This window comes from Gobio gobio (genome assembly GCF_949357685.1).
Source record: "Gobio gobio genome assembly, chromosome: 4".
Classification (NCBI taxonomy): domain Eukaryota; kingdom Metazoa; phylum Chordata; class Actinopteri; order Cypriniformes; family Gobionidae; genus Gobio; species Gobio gobio.
The window spans coordinates 39056887-39078118 of NC_137100.1; the positions used below are offsets into that span (position 1 = coordinate 39056887).

The window sequence follows — 21232 nt, forward strand, 5'->3', positions numbered from 1 at the left end:
ATTTATATATAATTTATTTAATATATGTTTAATATTTTATCTGTAATCAACCATAATAAGCAGCTTATTATTATTATTTGTAATATTATTATTTTGTAATATCAGGGCATCTTTGCTGGCTAAATATCTCCATTTAATGCACATGTGCGGTAATTATTATTGTGGAAAATGTATTTCATATATGTTTGCTTTTTATTGGCAATTTTATTGACAAAGGGTCTTAAAGTTTGAGTTGTTTAAATCTTTACATTTATTTTCTTTTTGTACCAAGCTTTCATGGTATTATTGATGGATGGATTATTTTAGATTTATTATTGATTTTGTTTCATTGTGTTGAACCATTAGAATCTTAAGTGGCTTGGCTAAGATAAAGTGCGTATCATATGCACGCGAAAAATGGCCTACCATATGCACCCCAAAACTCATTTTTTCGTATACATTCCATTTTCGTGAGATCGGGCTCAAATGCCACAGAATAGAATCTTCCTTAAAGTGCATAGAGCTGCTTTTTTTATTTGTTGTTTGTTGATTTTCAAATATAAAACTTGTTGAAATGTTTTCAGTGTGTCCATCTGTTCTTTTTGAACACTTTCATCTCATTTGAACAAAACCGTGATAATATTGATAATCATGATAATATTGGGTCACTATAATCATGATATAAAATTTTCATACCGCTCCATCCCTGGTTGTACATATGGCTTTTGAGCCTCCAATCAGTGTGTTTACTAAATTAATTAAATGAAATGTTACCCATTTTTGTTTAGTATTTGTTCCCTTTCGAGGGAACTCGCTGTGCGTCGGAACGACACTTTGGGGACGCTCCCTTAGCGTAGAGCTTCTGAAATATGAATGAAACTATTCCAATCCTGATTGGTGTTGCGTCATGACGTAACATGTGATGGCATACACTGAAGCTACAGAGGGACGCCGGCACAAAACAGAGATAGCTTAGCGATGAAGCAGGCGTTCCCAGGTATGACAAGGTGTGGCAGCGAGACGCAGTGTCTCGTTCCCTTTCTCAGGGAACAAGGGTTACAGTTGTAACCCGAGACATTATTGTTATCTCTTATATAGTTTAAGCCTATTTTGTGTTGAATTTATGCTGCTGTTACAAAAACATTGTTTTCAATATTGAAATAATCTGATCGTTGAGTAATATAATTGCATTCTCTTTTTTTCCCAAATATTTCTTACTCAAAAATAAAAAAAAACTATTAAAAACATGAATGTTCATAAAACTATCAAGAAAACAGAATCAATACATTCCTATGCTGGCGATGTAACAAAGATACAGGGACTATGGTTCATATGTTATATGAATGTGACATGGTGGAGGAAATGTGGGAGAAAATTTTAATTTTTTTTTACATATTTTTAGCCTGTCATTGTATAAGAACCCTGCCTTGGGTTTTATACCGGAGGATATGCATATATCTCGACAACAGATGCTATGGTGCCGTTTAGCTATGGCTTCTGGATGTAGAGTCATTCTGAGACATTGGAAGTCAGACACATCTTCCTCATATGATGAATGGATGGAACTTATGTCAAATATTGCTAGTTATGAACGTGTGCTATTTAGAGCCTCAGGACGTCATGATTTGTTTATGAAAATGCGGGCTTCCTTTCTCTCCCTAACTGAGAATGTATTATAAAAAGAGAAAAAACTTCCAAATATGTCTTTTACCTCTGTGTTGTAACCTACTATTCCTGTAGTCTAAACATCATTTATTTATTTTCTGCACTGTAACCTAACTCTTTAATAATCTGTGTATTTGTTATTTACTTTTATCTGTGCTATTCTGTACTTATTTTTTATATTTGTAACCTTTTTTTTCGGGTGCATTACGCTGGGAAAATGGGGTAAAATCTCAAACATGTCACTGTTAACACTTGACTTGGTGCTCATGTTCCAAAAATTAAAAAAAAAAATCAATAAATTCCTTGCCATTCCGATACCAAATATTGTTAGAAAAAAAAAAAAAATTATAAATAAATATATATTAGTACTGTAAATTGACAAAAAAAATAACTAAGCACACATTTTTATGTAATTAATCGCACCAAAGTTTTATATGTATTATTATATTGTAACAATTTCACATTTAATTTTCAAATGAATCTAGAAACAACATAAAGACATAAAGTAGCCTATATTTTAAATATTTGTTTTATTCCTATGAAAGAAGGCCAGTATCACTGATACCAATACTGCTACTAATGTCTCTATGAAATAGATTTTTTTTTAATTTTATTAATTATAGCCATTCAGCATTACAGTAAAATTGAAATATATACATTTTAACATTTGTTAGGTTTTTTAAAAAAATACAAAAACTTTGAATTTAAGTGAACTTAAAAAGTTTTTACATAAACCCATTGTAATAAATGTCACATTTACCTGTGTCCAATATATCAGGGTTCAAGTTTTTGCTGCTTTTATTGTGTTAATTATTTTGAACGTGTTAAGCTGAACTAACTATCGCATGTGTTAATGCGTTAATTTTGACAGAGCTAATATGAGCAATATCTCGTAAGTAGCCATGCGATATAGCTGTCCACCATGACACTCTTTGTGAGAAATGTTCCAAGTGGAGTGCTAATATATATATATATATATATATATATATATATATATATATATATATATATATATATATATATATATATATATATATATATATATATATATATATATATATATAGACGATTACATTCTCAGTGCTGCAGACTTAAACTAAATGCAGCAAAAAATTATATGTATATAATTTTTTGCTGCATTTAGTTTAAGTCTGCAGCGCTGAGAATGTAATCGTCTTTTCTTCTATCAGTCACACTTCAAAACATGTATTTATAGAGCATCTCTCTCTTTTCCCCCTTTCTCACTCTTACTTGTTGTCACAGAAATGAAAAGAGCCATCTGCAATACATCTTTATATTTATTAATCATGTCTTTTTCAAGTTTATTTTCAGACTGCAACCTCTTTGGTTTATTTCACAGATTTTTGTTGTTGTTTTTTTAAGATTTATTCCTTGAACAAAAAATTAAGCTGTCTGAGTGGAAAAGAAGAACAGAAAAGGAGGGATAGAGAGTAAATTGTGACTTATGTCTGGTGCAGTATCTGAAATATTTACAGAGACAGAGATACAGAGCACTGTGAAGACAGGAAGTGTGTGTGCGCTGGGGATGAATCCATTTGGGAAGAAGGGGATTCTGGGTAAATGTGAAAAAAATAGGTAAATGAGAGAGAAAACATGGCAAAGTGCAATGAAAAGGATTCTTTTTCAAGGACAAACAGGTCAGTCGCTTCTCAGCAGACTTGGTATGTGTGCTGGTCTGTTTGAGGTGATAAGTATGTTGGAGGTGAGCTGTTCAGTTTTTGCGTTAATACCTCCCCACCTCAAACACACACACACGCACACACACGGTCCCTTTCATTGGTAAGAGATGCATAACATGAAGGAACTTGTAACACATGCCATTAAGCATGCACACCACATCACTGAGCCGACTAACATCACACTAACAGGATAAAATACATTCTCTCTTTCACACACACAGTGAACACAGTTAGAGGGAATATTATCATTCATACGGTGTCGTTCATTGCCTCCAATGCTGACATTAACATTCATTCTGCTAGACTGATGTGACGGTTAACCTTCTAGAGACACACTCCGTGTGGAGTAGTGGGTGTGTTTCCATGTGTTGGTGTTATACATCCATCTCCTTATTAGTTTCACTTGCCTTTAAATCAGATGTATTTCGACACATAGACACCCAAGGACGAGTAAACACACACACACACACACATACCTCACAGGGTACACCTCGGCACGATCCTCTTGTCTGAACATGTCCTTTTCCTCTCTTAGGCTCACCTCTAACTCCCAGAATGCACTTCTCTCTGAAATTTGATTTGCCCAGTGGCAATATTTAGATGATCCAGAATGTTACATCATATTAGTACTAATTATAAGGTGCTTGATCTTCGGTGTCCTTAAAAAGCATAAGATATGATACGATTGTTTATAAGAACTATTTATGTGCTTTTGTGTAGTTTCATGTATAACACATGACATCCATGCATGCAGTCATGAATCTAACCAGTCACAGAATTTGCTAAACTTATTTAACATGTTCTTGCTGTTTTTAGGGTAGATGCCATATTTAAATTGGTACGAAAATAAATGAGACTGCGAGTCCATTCACTTGGTCGTGCTGTCTTAACCCATTTAAGCCCACCGGCAACTATAGTTGCCGCAGTGTATAGTTGTAATTTTCCTTCTGTAAGCATTTTTCTAGATATTATCCATGTTTTATATCTTAATGACACGCAAGCAAACAACCAAATAAAGGATTTCAAGGGGGAAAAAAAGGTATTAACTTCCTTCCTGTCACATGAGGCTGCCAACTTCCTACCCCTACTTCCAGAAAGCATAGCGAAGGCAAACCCTCCCAAAGACAGGCTATTTTCATGTTACTAATAAGTATTTTTTGTTGACATATACATATCTACATAATCATGAAGGTCTCTAGAATCATCCAAACAAAACAAATCTTACAACAGATATATAGTTTTTAGTATACTTAGTCAAAAGTCCAAGCGGCAACTATAGTTGCTGGTGGGCAAATTACTTGTAAGTACATATATAATGGGGAAATGGGGTATATTAGGTTAATAATTCAAGGTTTTTGGTCTTGTTTAGTGCTTTTTGCTTTCATAATATCCCACCTAAAACATAATTTAACCCTTTAACTGACATCTCTACTGTACAGTAGACCTTAATTCGATAGGAAAAAATATCAGATTTTATGATATTTTGTCTTGTAAGGGCCAAAATATTGAGGCCCCTTCATCCAGTTTGGAATGGATGCATTTCATTCTAATCGTTCAAGGACCCTAATTCTTTTTATGACTAGTAGCTTACAATTCCATTATAATGTGGAAATTCAGACAAGTAATGAGTTTACATTTACATTATTATATGAAATCACCTACTACAGTCAGCCATTGAATACTATGGGACTATTTGTTGTTGTTGTTTTTTTGTTATATAGATGTAATTTTTTCGTCAATCTTTGTATTTATTTCCATTGAAATTTTTGATACACACTGCCCTATTGGGGCAACTTAATGGCTGCACTTTATTCTGCACTATGTTCCACCACTTTACGACTTTTGTTGTTTTTTTTAAGATATTAGTTGTTTGTTGTGTTTATATATTCAAAAGATTATAAGATAGATGCAGCTTTTTTGAGTTTGCATCGAATGTTCTTCGACTTTTATACATCACAAATTTATTTATGAATAAAGATTGATCTTTTGAAAGAAGTTATTTTGAGTTAGATGCCAAATGTTCTCCTCCTTTTCAAATTTGACATTGAATGGGTGCATACAACATATTTGCCCACCGGCAACTATAGTTGCCGCACATTCAAATACGATTTTCAAGAAAAAAAAAAAAAACCTGGGAAAAATAAATGCAAAACATGTTCACATAGGCTATTCAGAAAAATTTGGGCACAAATGGGTTAAAGGTACAGTGTGTACTTTCCGTACTAAAAAATGGCAGTGAACAGAATTGCAATCAGTGGCTATATTTTATTTCACCAGTCTACTTTAGACATTCTACTAACTATAAGTAACTTTGCCACTATACATGTCAACTAACTCTCATTTGAGTATTAGTAGACTGTTAGGGTTAGCACAATAAGTTCATGTTCTTGCAAAGTTATTTATAGTCAGTCTGTTTTGGGAGCATCAACGTAAAATGTTAGCAGATATTAAGCTAATGAGAGTTAGCTGACGTAGTTGCAAAGCTACTTATAGTCAACAGAATGTCTACAATGGACATGTCAACATTTGCTCAACCAATGCTGTGTGACTTTTTTATATCTATAAATGGTATGTTTGAAATGTATTTGTGCTGCAAAGTACACACTTCAGTTTTAAGTTTTATAATTGTTTTTATAAACCATGTTTTTGGAGGGTTTTTAAAAATGTTTTTAGAAAGGTATGGGCAATGTATACAACAATACAACCTGCTGAACGCCACTACAGCTATTCCTCAAAGTCACTATTTTATTTGTCGTTGAACAGACTGTTCTGTAATCATTAATTTCTACTTAGAGAATTGACATAGCCCTTCATGCTTCCAAAGTGGTTGAATTACAGTCTCATGTTACATAGAAAGTTCTGAATGCATGATTTATTTTTATTTTCTTTAAAATGAAGGATCAGCTTTAGACGAGCCCATGGAAAGTGCTGAACCATTCTCTCTTTGGAAGATGGCACTTGATCTTCCAAACTTGCTGACCAAAAAAAGAGCTTCTGGGGTATTTTCACTCCCGATTCCCTTTTCTCTCAGGACACAGTCTTGAAAAGCTGATATTAAGTCCTACTCAAGAAAACTGTCTTTTTCATTCAGTAACCAGAAGCTCATCTTTAGGGAACATTCTTTTGATGTTGAATGTTTCATTTTCAGTAACTAAGTGATTGACAGTTGTTCAGATGAACCCCCAACGCACATTGTTTCTTTCAATGTTTCCTTCTCTCTGTTCTAACATCCTTTCGCTCAAGCTTTTTTTTTGTTTGACAGTTATTCCCAGTACTTCCTGTCAGTGTCATCCCATCAATGTTTCCCGGTCAGGAAAACTGACTTTGGTTTTTCCCCATTCTGTAACTCAACCTGTCGTTTGGACTGCTAGTTTGATACTCTTTCTCTCCAATGCTGCTTCAAGCATGGATCAATCCCACAATCCCCTTTGCTCCAATTACCCTCAGAGTCCTCTGCTTCGTTTCACCTCAGCCAATCAGAAATAAACCAGTTTGTGTACACACACACACACACACACACACGTTTTGCTCTCTGAAGCCTCAGCGGTTAAGAGACAAGGCTGGTCTCAGGAGTATAGTCTTACCTCTGAAGATCTTTGTGAAGGAGAGAAAGAAAGACAGTGGAAGAAACAAGGAAACGAAAATAAAGGAGAGGGGGAAGGGAGGTAAAGAAAGGGTTCACGGTAATAGAGAATTGTAAATAATTTATGAGAAACACACAGCGACAAACAGTTTATGATGATTGTTTATGGAGAGATATGTGGTTGCTTCCTATCAGGTTTATTTGTCTCCCTGTGTGAGGGAAAATATGGGTTTCTGTTGAGAAATTGACATCTACCATCAGCCTCATCACCTTTGTGAAGAGATCATACATCACCCATGTGTGTTAGTTAATAGTCACTGAACTGTTTGAAAGAGATAGTACACTCAAACATAAAAATTCTGTCATGTATTCATCCTCATGTCATTCTAATGTTGTATTCTTTTCTTTGAAACATTACATGAGACGTTAAACAGATTGTCACAGCTTGCTGTTTTGTTCATACAGGAAAAGTATGGAAGAATGGAGCGCATGATGCCAGTTTTTCCTGCATGCAACAACATAAAAGAGCAAGCTGTGATGTCCGATTGACAACCAAATTACTCTTATGAACGGGATATTTTTAATGAGTCACGAAAACAAAGAGCAGCCTTGAACAGTGTGTAACTTGTATACATGTTACAGTGTGTAAATTATATGTGTACAATAAATACAGTATGTGCGTAAATACTATGTTTAAATAATATATTAAAATATATTATAAAAATATAATTTAAAAAATAAATAAATAATGTTTATATAGTGTCCTAAAATAAATGAATAATGTAATCTAATAAAAACACGATACAAAAACTATTCAACAGCATCTACATTTGCAGCTAATTTATACTGAATACAACTAGAAAACCTTACTGAACCTATTGTGCTAAACCTTCATCACAGCCAGATGCACAGCAACCCAATTTTAAGGGGGTATGCCGCACAACATGGGGGTGTGTAAATAATGACAGAATTTTCATTTTTGTGTGAAGTATTCCTCGGAGATCAGAAGATGAAGAATGTTCTGTGCACATCTCTTTCCTGCTGACATGAAGGGATGAGTAGTGGAACTGTTCCTAGATCAGATCTGCTTTGTAGCAAGCACTAATTAACGTCAGTTCAGACCAACACAGGCTTCATCTTAGATGAGATCTCCCACTCTAATTACAGCTGTAAACATGTTGGATTTCCCAATGATATGCTTGCTGTCTCCCATCACTGTTTATTATGGATGCGGAACATGTTGAATTGATGTGACACGAGTGGTATTGGCATTTTAAATGGCTTCATCCTTCACACCTGCATGCAAGCACTCACAGCTTTATGATCTGGTCTATTATTTTCCGACTTTTGTCTTCATGCCTTAACAGATATTGAAAAGTATGGCAGAGATTTTCTAAACTCTATTTTAGATTATTAGGAGATAATTAGCTGTTTGAAGAAGGCATTAATTATATTGTCAGAGCACTAATCATATTCTGTGAGAGTTAACATTAACCGACAGCTCAGTTAATGACACCTGTAGTGATCAAAGCACATAAACACTTTGCACAAACAACACATGCTGAACAGCAAGCCTGTGTTCATTTATATGCCTTAATGAGTAATTAATGCATTATGCATTATATATGTCTCATATTATGCAGAGCATGTTTAAGTACTCAACGTTGATTTTCTTTTTTTTTGGCCTAGTCTTTCAGCTTTTTATTCATTTTCATTTTCCCCACAAAGGAACGTTATTATTCATCGAATTTAATCTTTTTCTTTTCTTGTATTGTTTTTTTTTTTTGTAAAATCGGTGTTTAAAATATACTTTATTATTCAACAGGAAAAAATATTTATTCTTTATGAACTTGCCACTGTATGTCTTTTTAAAAGGTGCCTACAGACTTTGTTGTCTTTTTACACACTTACTTTGCAGTTGCCATAAACCCATTAGATTATCTGTCTTATTTTCAAGATAAACAATTATGCGTGTATTGAAGAGCTTGAGCGCGTGTGTACGAGAGACACTTATGTCACTGGTTGGTGTGTGTTTCTGTCTCAGGTCTCATCTGATGCCCAGGCTGAAGGAGTCGCGCTCTCACGAGTCTTTGCTCAGTCCCAGCAGTGCAGTAGAAGCTCTGGACCTCAGCATGGAGGAGGAGGTCCTCATTAAACCAGTGCACAGCTCCATCCTCGGCCAAGATTACTGCTTCGAGGTATAGACACCACTTTCACTCACTTTACATTACATAAATTCACTGATCTGATCTCTCTCGACCTTTAGTATGTTCATTTAAATTCATCATTACAGTATATCGTCATTCATAAGACAATATTTCCTAACCAGGGTTGCATTTCCAAAAGCATTGTTAGCCAACTGTGGTCCCACGTTTCATTGAACTCTATTGGTAACGACAGAACTTACGACCATAGTTGGATTTGGGAAACGCACCCCAGGCAAGTGTCCAGCAAAAAAGTAATTTGTTTAAGTAATCTTGGACTGGGTAAAAATATTGATTACCAATTGGTCCCAGTGTTTATAAAATACCTGTATTTTTAATTGTATTAATTTATTATTAATTTAATTTTGATTCAGTTCCTTAGCTTTCTATTTGACTTCTTTCATACCTTGTGATGCCTAGTCAGAACTTGTGTGATTGTCTATATACATCTTTCTGAACTCGATTTTTAAATGCTGCATTTGTGCCCAGACTATCTGTCAGTAAATGTTTTTCACATGACATTAAAGCCTGGAACAGGTTTGCTTTTGATGCAAGCAAGCCAGAAGCAGTGAGATTTCTGCAGTAAGCTGACAGTTATCACCCTTTTTTTCCAGGTGAGCACCTCCACAGGTAGTAAGTGCTTTTCTTGTCGTTCGGCTGCAGAGAGAGACAAATGGATGGAGAACCTGCGGCGAGCCATCCACCCTAATAAGGTAAACTTGCCTAGCTGCAGAGGCACTTATATACCTGCATAGGCTAAAATCATACCTGATGCAGATACTCTGATTTATAAGTGGAAAAAATGCAAACTCAATGCAAAAAAAGATCAAAATAATGTTTCTGTACCTGAGTGTGATGAAATTCAGGGCAGTTTCTTTCTCTCTTGTTGTTATAAGGACATGAGACACAGGAGATAAACTGTAAAACATATGGCTGCTTTGAGCACGCAAAAAAAAACCTCATTCGACAGCTCATTTCACCAATCAATGATTAAGCAAATTAATAATTAATTAAATGTGTGGGGGGGGGGGGTCGAGCACAACCTTTTAAGTTATATTTGCCTTCTTCACAGCTTGCCTGGGGATGTGTTTAATGTCTCCCCATCGTTCAGTCTTACATTTTAATTACTCAGTGGGTTTCTGAGGTGAACACCAGAGCCAGGCTTTAGAGAGCTTTGCAGTGAACAGATGATGCTTTCAGACAGATGTTGATGCTGTAGTAGTGTGGAGATGATCATAGCTCAGGCATTAGCTGCTGCGGCAGAGGCGCATTTCTGTCTGCCTAATTAGTTCATTATCTGTGATGAGGGCGCACAATGGAGCACCTCAATACTGAGATGCGAAATCAATTGCCTTAGTGGCTGTTTATTTGTGTGGGAATATCCATGAGCATTCGAGCCCTACACAATGCCCAGTGCCCTCAGTACAGTCAACTGATGTTATACAGCAATTCATCAGTCATGCCTTAAAGCGGTTGTTCACTCAAAAATGGAGATTGTCATTATTTACTCAGCTTCATGCTGTTTGCGAATTTTGAAGAATCATGATTCAGCCTAGGGCTGCATGATTAATAAAAATAAAACTGAAAACCGTGATATGGCTTAGTGCAATTGTACAATTTCAAAGGCTGCAATTTAATTAAAAGGCACAATATGTAAGATTTTGGAAATCAAATATCCAAAAACCACTAGAACAATGTTATATATTTAGTTGACTTGTGTACTTACATTATCCCAAATGTTTCCAAAAATGTTTAAATCCAAAGAAGTAAGCCATTTTAACCAGGACATGAACCGTGTCCATGCGTCGCCTATCAATGACATCATACCCGCGCTACCCTTGATTTCCGAAACACCAAAGACGCTTTAATATATTATGTGTTTTATTAGACAGGTGAGCAACTGTTTGGATACATTCATCGACAGAAAAAAAAAAATCACTGTTATATAGCTCAACACAGTTAGTCTTATTGTTTAAATCTCGTTTTCTTGATTTACAGCGAGTATCATGCCTAATATCGATCTAGCTTACTGCAGTGTGCAACAAGTGTCTCATAGTAGCCGCCAAGCGAACACACAGAGTAGCATACTCGGGTAACGCAGCGCTTTTTTATCATATTAGATACATTATTTGAGTGTGTTGAAAGTTGTTAACTTTCAACACACTCAAATAATGTATCTAATATGATAAAAAAGCGCTGCGTTACCCGACATACACATGAATGGAAGAAGCGGAAGTGGTCGTCTGTGGCATAATAAAAGCTCAGCGAAATCGAGGCGTCATCAAGCTACGCCTTTGATTTGAATAAGCAACCTCTAGCAGCAAAACATTACATATTGTGGCTTTGAGTAAATGTATGCGCTGCATGTTTCACAGTGAAGAGTGACACTGTGTTCTTTTACAAGCGAGCAGCTCATGTATTGATATATAATCACAACATTTCGTGGCCCAGTAGTGGCCTATAAAGTGGGCCATACAACTAGTCATCTGAAGCCATATGATTGCTGTTTATGGTGAACAGACTGAAATTGGAGTCCTTTTGTGTGAACTAAGCACTGTTTACACTGACTGGAACTTTCAACTCATTCATTTTGAAGGTTGTGATTTCTAATTTAAAGGATTAGTTCACTTCAAAATGAAAATTCCCTGATATTTTACTCACCCCCATCTCATCCAAGATGTTCATATCATTCTTTCTTTTGACAAGTTTTTTTGAGGAAAACATTCCAGGATTTTTCTTCACATAATGGTTTTCAATTGCAACCAAAATGTTGAAGGTCCAAAATAATGCAGTTTCAAAGGTCTTCGAATGGTTTCAGAACCTCTGTGCGATCCCAGACAAGAAATAGGGTCTTACCTAGCGAAACGATGTCATTTAAAAAAATTTTTTTTAAATAAATATACTTTTTAACCTAAATTGCTCATCTTGCGCTGCTCTGTGACGTGCTAGTGATTGCGCAATCATGTCGAAAATGTCACACTAGACGTAGACAGAAGTACCGCCCCCGTGTTTACAAAGTACATGCGAAGACTAATACAAACACCCTTTAACAAAAAAAAGGTAAAACAACGATGTCAGCCGATTTTGAAGTTGAAGATTAAGTGTTTTCTGGTAAAAGGAGTTTGTATTAGTCCTTGCACGGTCGCTTGGGGCGGTACTTCTGCCTACGTCTAGTGTGACATTTTCGGCGTGATTGCGCAATCACTATGTGAAGAAAAATCCTGGAATGTTTTCCTCAAAAAAACGTAATTTCTTTTCGACTGAAGAAAGAAAGATATGAACATCTTGGATGAGATCGGGGTGAGTAAAATATCAGGAAATTTTCATTTTGAAGTGAACTAATCCTTTAAATGTACAACGCTAACCCTCTGTAGACCAGATTTATATTTTCAAAATTACAGAAACCTAAAAAAATGAACAGAAAAAAAAAACTCCACAGAAAATGATAAATTAAGTGTTTAGGATTAGGCTAAATTGCCCAAAATAATATTACAATTTCCATCAGTGGTAACGTTTCACCCCAGATATAAATGCTTCTGCATGACATCACTAATTGTGGGTGGGACAATGGCTGGAGGGTGAGGGACAAGAATCACTGAATGCCGCTGGTGAACGAGGGCTTTAGTCTCTTCAGTTTAGTGATTCACGATGGTCTGTGGCCTCAGAAATAACTGTGACATTTAGTTTTATTCTGATCTCATCCTCCATTGCCTCCTAAGTTATAAGAGGATGGAGGAATATCTATAAATTAACCTCTATTATATTACAACAAAAGCTTAACCTTATACAGTATGATGCAGGTCAACTTTATGGCCGTCCCTCGTATATTAAACCATATGACTTCACACTGGAAAGACTATTCTATTAAAATGGCCAGTGAATGACATTAACTGCTGAATGATGTCACGCAGTATTTACAGCACCATCCTGCTATCTTTATGGGAAGGACATGAAGTGATCTAAAATAAAGGGCCTTTTAATTCCCAGCCAAGGGTGGGTGATCTGAAGCAGAGGGTATTTAATCACTGAGCCGAAAAGCACGTCATCTCTAAATCACTGACCCTATTAGATGCCACACTGATGCGGTAATAATCCGCTACAGCCGTGACATAACAGCATAACAGTCCACTGACCTCACAATGCCCTTCCGTCTCTAGGACAACAGTCGGCGGGTCGAGAATACACTGCGGCTATGGATCATCGAAGCAAAAGATCTTCCGGCCAAGAAAAAGTACTTCTGCGAGCTCTGCCTGGACGACGGCCTCTATGCCCGTACAACCTGCAAGCTGAAGACGGATAATGTCTTCTGGGGTGAACACTTTGAGTTCAATAACCTCCCTACAGTCCAGAACATCACCGTCCATCTATATAGAGACTCTGACAAGAAGAAGAAAAAGGACAAGAACAACTATGTGGGTCTGGTGAGCATTCCAGTGATGACTGTCACGAGCAGGCAGCTGGTTGAGAAATGGTACCCGGTTAGCCAACCCAATCCAGGTAAAGGGAAAACAGCTGGTCCTATGGTCCGCATCAAGGCCCGGTACCAAAGCATGAACATCCTGCCCATGGAGCTCTACAAAGAGTTTGCAGAGTACACCACCAACAACTACATGCTGCTCTGCTCTGTGCTGGAGCCGGTCATCAGCGTCAAGAACAAAGAGGAGATGGCCTGCGCTCTGGTGCACATCCTGCAGAGCACCGGGAAAGCAAAGGTAATGTGACACATTTTGTCTAACACATGTTGTCATTTAGCTAAGGAGTTTTCAACCTGTGCTCCAGGGAAGTGCTAAAGGGTCTGTGGAAAAGCTTAAAAAAAAACAAACAAAAAAAAAATTTAAAAAACAATATATATATATATATATATATATATATATATATATATATATATATATATATATATATATATATATATATATATATATATATATATATATATATATATATATATATATATATATATAATATATATATATATATATATATATAATATATATATATATATATATATATATATATATATATATATATATATATATATAGTTCGCCTATAGGCCTGCTTATATAAACTGTCATTCAAAATGTTGAAAGAAGTATTTTATGCTCACCAAGACTGCATTTATTTGATCACTAATACAGCAAAAACAGTTACATTGTTAAACTTTATTACAATTTTTAAATAGCTATTTATTTTATTTTAATATATTTGAAATGTAATTTATTCCTGTGATGGCATAGCTGAATTTTCAGTAGTCCTCCAGTCTTTAGTGTCACATGGTCCTTCAGAAATCATCTCTTCACCAAATAATTTCATAATAGGCTGATTTGGTGCTAAATAATTCATTTTTATTGTCAATGTTTTAAAAACTGTTGTGCAGCCATTTTTTAATAGTGATTTACCTTTCCAGGATTTTTTTATAAATAGAAAGTTTAAAATAACAGTATTTATTTGAAATGGAAATCATTTGGAACATTATAAATGCCTTTACTGTCACTTTTGATCAATTTAATGTATCTTTCTGAAAAAGGTATTCATTTCTTAGGAAAATAACTTTTTAACAGTAGTATGATTCTTTATAAATCTTGACATCATTTTGTGGTTCAGAGTTAGAAACCATTGAGTAGATTTTTTATTATTATTATTATTAATTAATATTTGAAACATTTTAGATTATGATGAATAATTTGAACATTAACAATAAATTATAATTTATGAATTAAAATTATTTAGGTGACCATGTATTTACTTTTTGTAACTGTTACAAATCAAATGTTGCCTTTTCCCTGACCCTTGTGTGTTTTCCCTGTGCATTTTGCTTTTTCATTGATGCTCTTACTGAACTTCTGAGGTCACGGTGAATCAAAAGCAATCCAATTCTAGTTTGTTATCTCTGCTGTAGTATCCCGCTGTTATTTCTTGCTGTTTGGGTTACCAAAGGGATACTACATTAGAGAGATTGCATGTAGTTTGTATTGGCTACATCTGTGAATCTTTGTATTTAATGTGCGTCGGATTTCCCATGCTGAGAGGTATTTCGGAGGGATTATCTCCCCCTGGTTCTCACAGCCTTCCGCAGGATCCAAAGAGCAAAATAGCAAATGTTCCCATTATACCATGAGGGAGGGATTAATATGGCTGCTCTTATCTGTATTGGCTGCTTTTTAGTTGATCTGGTCCTGATTGGCAGATCCAGGGTTGATGTAGATGGTATGTTTGTAGTGACTCACAGGATGATATAAACACAAAGGCAGAATGACCTTAGATGGAGATGGATAAGCCTCTAGTATATGTATGGCATTTAGTGAAGAAAGTGTTTAGACTGCAGTAATGTCATTGACTGTTTGAGGAAGAACAGGACAGACAAAAGACTTTTTTAGACATGAAGTGAAGTTTTTCTTTTCTGAATATTATCATTATCATAACCTATGTGTGGAGTCTACTGTAATTAGACAAACTTGGCATTAAACAAGATTTTCAGACAGTGAATCTACTACGATGTTTTTAATCAGGGTCCAGGCATGAGGGTCATTTCAATGGGCAGCTCTCGAGAAACTGATTTATTGCTGCCTTTACAGTCCAGTGTTTTTAATCCAACATCTTGCAGTCACCCGTCAAGTAGTTGAACTGGTGCCATTATCTTTAGCCGTGGAAAATCAGTGAAATGAAGCGTGAAACAGGTTTTTTTTACTATATGGGGTGGACTTCTCTGTGGCTATATTCATTTGTGGTGTCAGTGCAAATCTTAAGTTAATTATTACTTATAGTAATGTATTCGGCTTCAGCAGAGGTAGAAATTTTTGTTAGGTTCATTTCAGCAGCACAGTCATCTTAGAAGCATCACATCTGTTAGTGAGTTGCTTGTGGAGAGTTTAGAGAGTGTCTTTTGTTAGTTTTTTCTCTTTAGACTACAAAATCACTTTAGAGTAAAAACATGCAATATTATTAATGGGCCAAATGATTGATGTGAAGATTGCGAATTGAAAATTAGTCCCTGAGTGATTAATCTGAGGGATCTGTGGGATTTTTTAAAACAAAATCCACAAGCACATACATCAATCCCTTTTAAAACTTTGTAGATTTATGCTACACAACCAGAATAAGTACATTGTTTGGTGTACTTCCTACACGTTTGATTTCCTATTATTTCTTCTAGTGTTTATTTATATTTTGTTTTGAAATATATTTTACACGGTCAACCAAAAAGTATCAGGGAAATAGTGGTATCTGGAAATAAGTTCAGTCATTAGAGATGAACTGCATCATTATCCTGTGAGTGCTGACTCTAAGATTGGCTGCTCTTTCCATGTCATTATTAAAAGTCATTAGTGTCTTTTACTGGTCAGTTGCACTTCACTTCTTTAACTACTGGATAAGAAGTGTCTTCCGTTACTAAGCCAACTAGTTTTCACAGAAGGTCATCATAAACGTCAGTAGAGTCGCTCATATCCTATCCTTCCCTCGTCCGCTGTCCCCCTACGGGGGGAGATCAGGCCTGTTAGTCTGATGCTGTTAATTACTGCTCCTTAATTACTCTGCGTCTCAAAGAAGCCCTGAGGGATATGGGCCGTAAAAAACTGCAACACCGATGGAATCATTCAGGCTGCCCAAGGTCATTTGTTTTGAGGACCGAATTTTAAATTGTAATAATATTTCACTTTGTTACTGTTTTTACTGTGTTTTTGATCAAATAAATACAGGACCCTATCATACACTTGGCACAATGTGACGCAGCTCGACGCAGTTATCATTTTCACGTCCAGTGTCACGTTGTTTAAATAGCAAATGCACTCGTGCGAGCCCATCTGTGTGCCCATGCTGGTCTGAAAACAAGGTGTGTTCAGGCGCATTGTTGGCGCGTTGCTATTTTGAGGCAACTGAAAACGGGTGCACAACGCACGTACACTCTGCGTATTACACACAGGGCGCACAGCAGCAGCACACAAACATTTTTAAATATCAAAAATAAAAGGCTTCCTCTCTGGAGAAGCGTTCAGTCTTTCCGCTCGCAAATTCAGCCATGTTGTAACAGTCTCCCTAGGAACAAACTAGGGAAGACAACTACAAGATAAATTTGAGGGAGGGAACCACTGACTAATCTTACATTCAAAGATAAAGAGCAAATAAACAATTCAACATATACCCCAAAACACAAATAGATGTTCTTTTGGTTATATTTATGAAAAGACCCACAAAAATATATCCCCATCAACAAAATCCATCAAATATTGAAACCACAATAACCCCAGAAAGTGTCACACAAATGCCATTGTTTGGCAATGAAGCTTAAAAGGAAAAACCTTAAAGCTACATGGTGTAACTTTTTTTGTTTATTCTTAGCTGAAAACACTTAATTCTTTCAAAAATATATGTGCTCATTAATGTATATTTACTTCTTTCAAGTAATAAAGTATTCTCGTAAGTTTATAATATGCCATTGAAAATACATACGGGTGAGGGGTTCGAATGCCGGTCACCATGTTGCCCCTCCATCTTGAAAGTACATTAGCCAAAGAGGGACATACCCGTAAATTGAAGCTTCGCCTTTGGCGTTTTAACACTAGATGGCACCGTGTCGAATGTGAATGAGGTTGAACTGGAAGCCATGTTAATCTTGGACTAAATCGGCCACCGTAGGAGTTAAAACGAAATCGGAATTGAGAGGAACAGAAACTAATATTCACTGGATGGTCATATACCTTTTCACCGCTAGATGGGGGAAAATATCACACAGTTTAGCTTTAACCAATCATTGACTTTTTGTCCGTAGAACAAACTCAATGATTTGAAGCTTAAAGTCAGTTATACCATCGGCATCAAGGAAGATTAGTCGAAGAAATGTCCATTGAATGAGGTGATAAAACGCAACAGGTAATCCAAATAGAATCCCAACACCGAAATGAAGTCCGTCCTTCATACCACTGTCCTCAGGCTACAGAACTTTCATGTTCATTGAAACATCAGCATAGAATCACCATGATGAAAAAAGATGATGTATAAATAGTCCTTCTACAAACAAAACATACAAATTATCACTATAAACCAAACAGCATCCATAAATGAAACAAAAAACAAAATACAGCTTACCCAGAAATAACTACCCTTAACATAAACAAGACAAAAAGAAACACTTACTTGATTGAGCTTGAAAACGTTTCTCAATCTGAGCCGTTTGTGTGAACCATGTGAGAAAAACCATGCTTCCCCTTCACCAAACAATCCTGACTTATTCTCCCCCTATACCTGGCTATATACCAGGGAGAATGCTACCTAGAGCCCCCTAGTGCCAAACTGTGGGTGGTTACAATGTAAATAGCGAATCCGCCATGGTGCAAGCACAACTGGCTTTTAAAGGGAATGGGAGATGAGACTCTGTTTAGTTTATTGCACATTACACCCAAAACAAACCCATGACTCATTAAGAGTACAACCCCTTTTCGTCTGGCACGCCGACCGTTATTTCCGTCGTTAAACTAAAATTAAACGCATCTGCGGCATGCGCTCCAGGCCATGCTCTCAGTTCGGTAAAATAGGGCCCGTAGTCTTGGTGAGCATAAGATACTTCTTTCAAAACATTAAACTTTTGTTCAAACTTTGAACGTGTATCTTTTAGTCAAATGTTTTAGTAAAAATATGATACCAGAAAATGATTAAATAGTGTTCTTTTAATTTAGTGCAAAACTGTGTGGAATAATACATTATAATTGTGTTTTACTTCAATGTTCAGATATTAGCTGTTTTTCCCAGCCTCAGTTTTGACTCAGTTTCATTCGAGCAATGAAGACTCAGTTTAGAACTTCAGTTTCCTAATATCATGTCTCTCTGCCTTAAGTGTGTATTCTCAGTGTGATTAAATCACTCAATTATAGCTAAATAGTCATGTTATGAGCGCTTAAAGCAGATGTGGAGGATGTATTTTGGGAGTTCTTAGTTCTACTTCAGCTGGCTTGTTCTCTGTCTCTGACTGACACATAAGTTGGCAGACCAAAATAAAATTGGACTAAATAAGGTTCAAATGAAGATGAAGCAGACTCATCTGTGCGCTTGTCTGTTTATGTTCCTTTGAAAAGTCTGGACACGTTTAGTCGAGCTACCAAACAGAGCCTGCTGTGACAGATTCACTGGGAAGGATTATCTGAACGAATCTTGACACTTGAAAGTCTCTCATTCTAATAATGCACTCAGTTTGTTAAAGTAATATAGCAGTGATCTAGCCTTACAAGCCTGGGAACACACCATTCATTGGCAGGGCTCAATCCGGGGGGTGGGATAAACGGTTGTCTTTCAAATTCCCTCTGCACGCAATAGGATAGCGCTACAACCAACCAGAGCAATGAAGAAGGTGTAGCGGAGCTAGTTGATAGATTAAACTTTTGCCGTATCCGGCCAGGAAAATTCTGAACACATCTTCGTTTTTAAAGAATGACTCAGTGCCGTTCTTTGTTCTTTCCTCAAAGAAAAGCTGAACTCCAAGTCTTCCAGAATCACGGCCAAAGTCGATTCGAAAGACCGCTGTTCGCCAGTTTCTTTGTTTTCAAGTAGCACGCGAAACCTCCGCAACTCTGCCATCATTATGTTAATCCCGCCCACCAACTCATGATATACATGATGTGATTGGCCTGACCAGAGTTTGTTTTTTCCAGCTCGCAAGCCAACGGAGAGTTGCTAGACTTTTTATTATATTTGCTGCCACTAGGGTGCGTCTAGATTTCTATGCTAGCAGTGATCACATTCTATCAGTAGGCAGATATGGTAACTGTTTTCCCCTGGCTCATCCTGAGACCACTCGTGATGTGAAATATAGAGAAGAGATATCCCACAGAGACCACAAGCCCAAAAGGACACAACAACACTCATTTATCACTTGCCTGAGTTTCATGTGGGTGTGATTTTTATGGTACATCACTTTTTTTTCTCCACCAAATAAATAAATAAAGGGTTCCTACAATCATGGAAAAACATGAGGAAAAGTTTTAAAAATTCTGAAATTTGTTCTAGCTGAAACATTTCATCAGCTAGATATTGCTCCTTGAAAAATTCACTGTCTTGCTACATTCAATTTCAAAAAGTATTTTTTTTATTTTCACTCGAGAAATGTGTGTACTTTGAAAGAAATCTCTTAAGCTCACCAAGGCTGCATTTATTTGATCAAAAATTCAGTAAAAACAGTAATATTGCGAAATATAATTTGGTGTTAATTTAAAATAACAGTTTTCAATTTTAATATATTTTAGAATGTAATTTATTCCTGGGATGGCAAAGCTGCTGCGTTGGGTGGTTCTTTGCCTCCACGTCGTGCATTAAAATAGTTGATATATATATATAGTTATGCATTTTGTGCTATGTACTTCCTAGCATGTTAACATACACATTATATTGTGGCAGAGCAGCAGCTCAACCGGCATCTTCCATCATTAACTTCCTTACAGACATAAGACTATAGTCATTATCTGCATTTTCCTTCAGCGTGCATATCTTTCCCCTCCTCATCCGTCACCCTTTCTTTTTTCTTGTTTCTCCCCATCCTGCCTCTCTCTCCCTCTGCCCATCACCTCTCTATCTCCTTATCTTGTCTTAGACTCATGCTCTGCTATTCTCTCTCTCTCTCTATCTCGCTTGGCTGCACTTTAAGGCAGGCTGGCTCTGAAAGGATGTCATTTCTGGTCTGAAGCAGCACATTGCCCTGACAGCTATTACAGAAGTCGTGCTTCGCTGTAGATGTGACATCCACTTCAGCGGGCTCTCCATGCACACACACTTTAACACAGTTTCCATGCATCTCAAGAGTTTGAGGTTAGACAAGGTATTAATCAGTTTCGTGAAATGATGTCATTGTGATGTCATCTCTGCGCCCTATTGCAACACACGTGATTATGGATGGCAAGAGAGGATCACATGGACTGCATTATGTGACACCCAATATTTAGATATTGACTGCACAATACAAAACATAGGCCTGTAGCAGCAATCATTACATAACCATCTGATTATCTCTGAAGGGTTCCATATGCCACACTTGCATGTAGGTACACTGTAAACCCTAACGCTCAAAATACTTGATTGGTTTGAGTAGAGCTCAAATTAAACAAATTAGTTCAATCAAATT

The 21232-nt window shown here is 36.4% G+C and overlaps 1 protein-coding gene across 5 annotated transcripts in view; it reads left to right on the plus strand.

Annotated features, from left to right (window-relative positions):
- The window catches only part of dab2ipb (DAB2 interacting protein b), a 118504-nt gene that overhangs the window by 67643 nt on the left and 29629 nt on the right, over positions 1–21232 (plus strand). For all 5 annotated transcript variants that reach the window (XM_079815757.1, XM_079815756.1, XM_079815759.1 and 2 more), the window contains 3 exons: positions 8972–9125; positions 9746–9844; positions 13289–13843. In XM_079815757.1, the coding sequence (XP_079671883.1) occupies positions 8972–9125; positions 9746–9844; positions 13289–13843 (808 nt within the window). The remainder of the gene's footprint in view (positions 1–8971; positions 9126–9745; positions 9845–13288; positions 13844–21232) is intronic.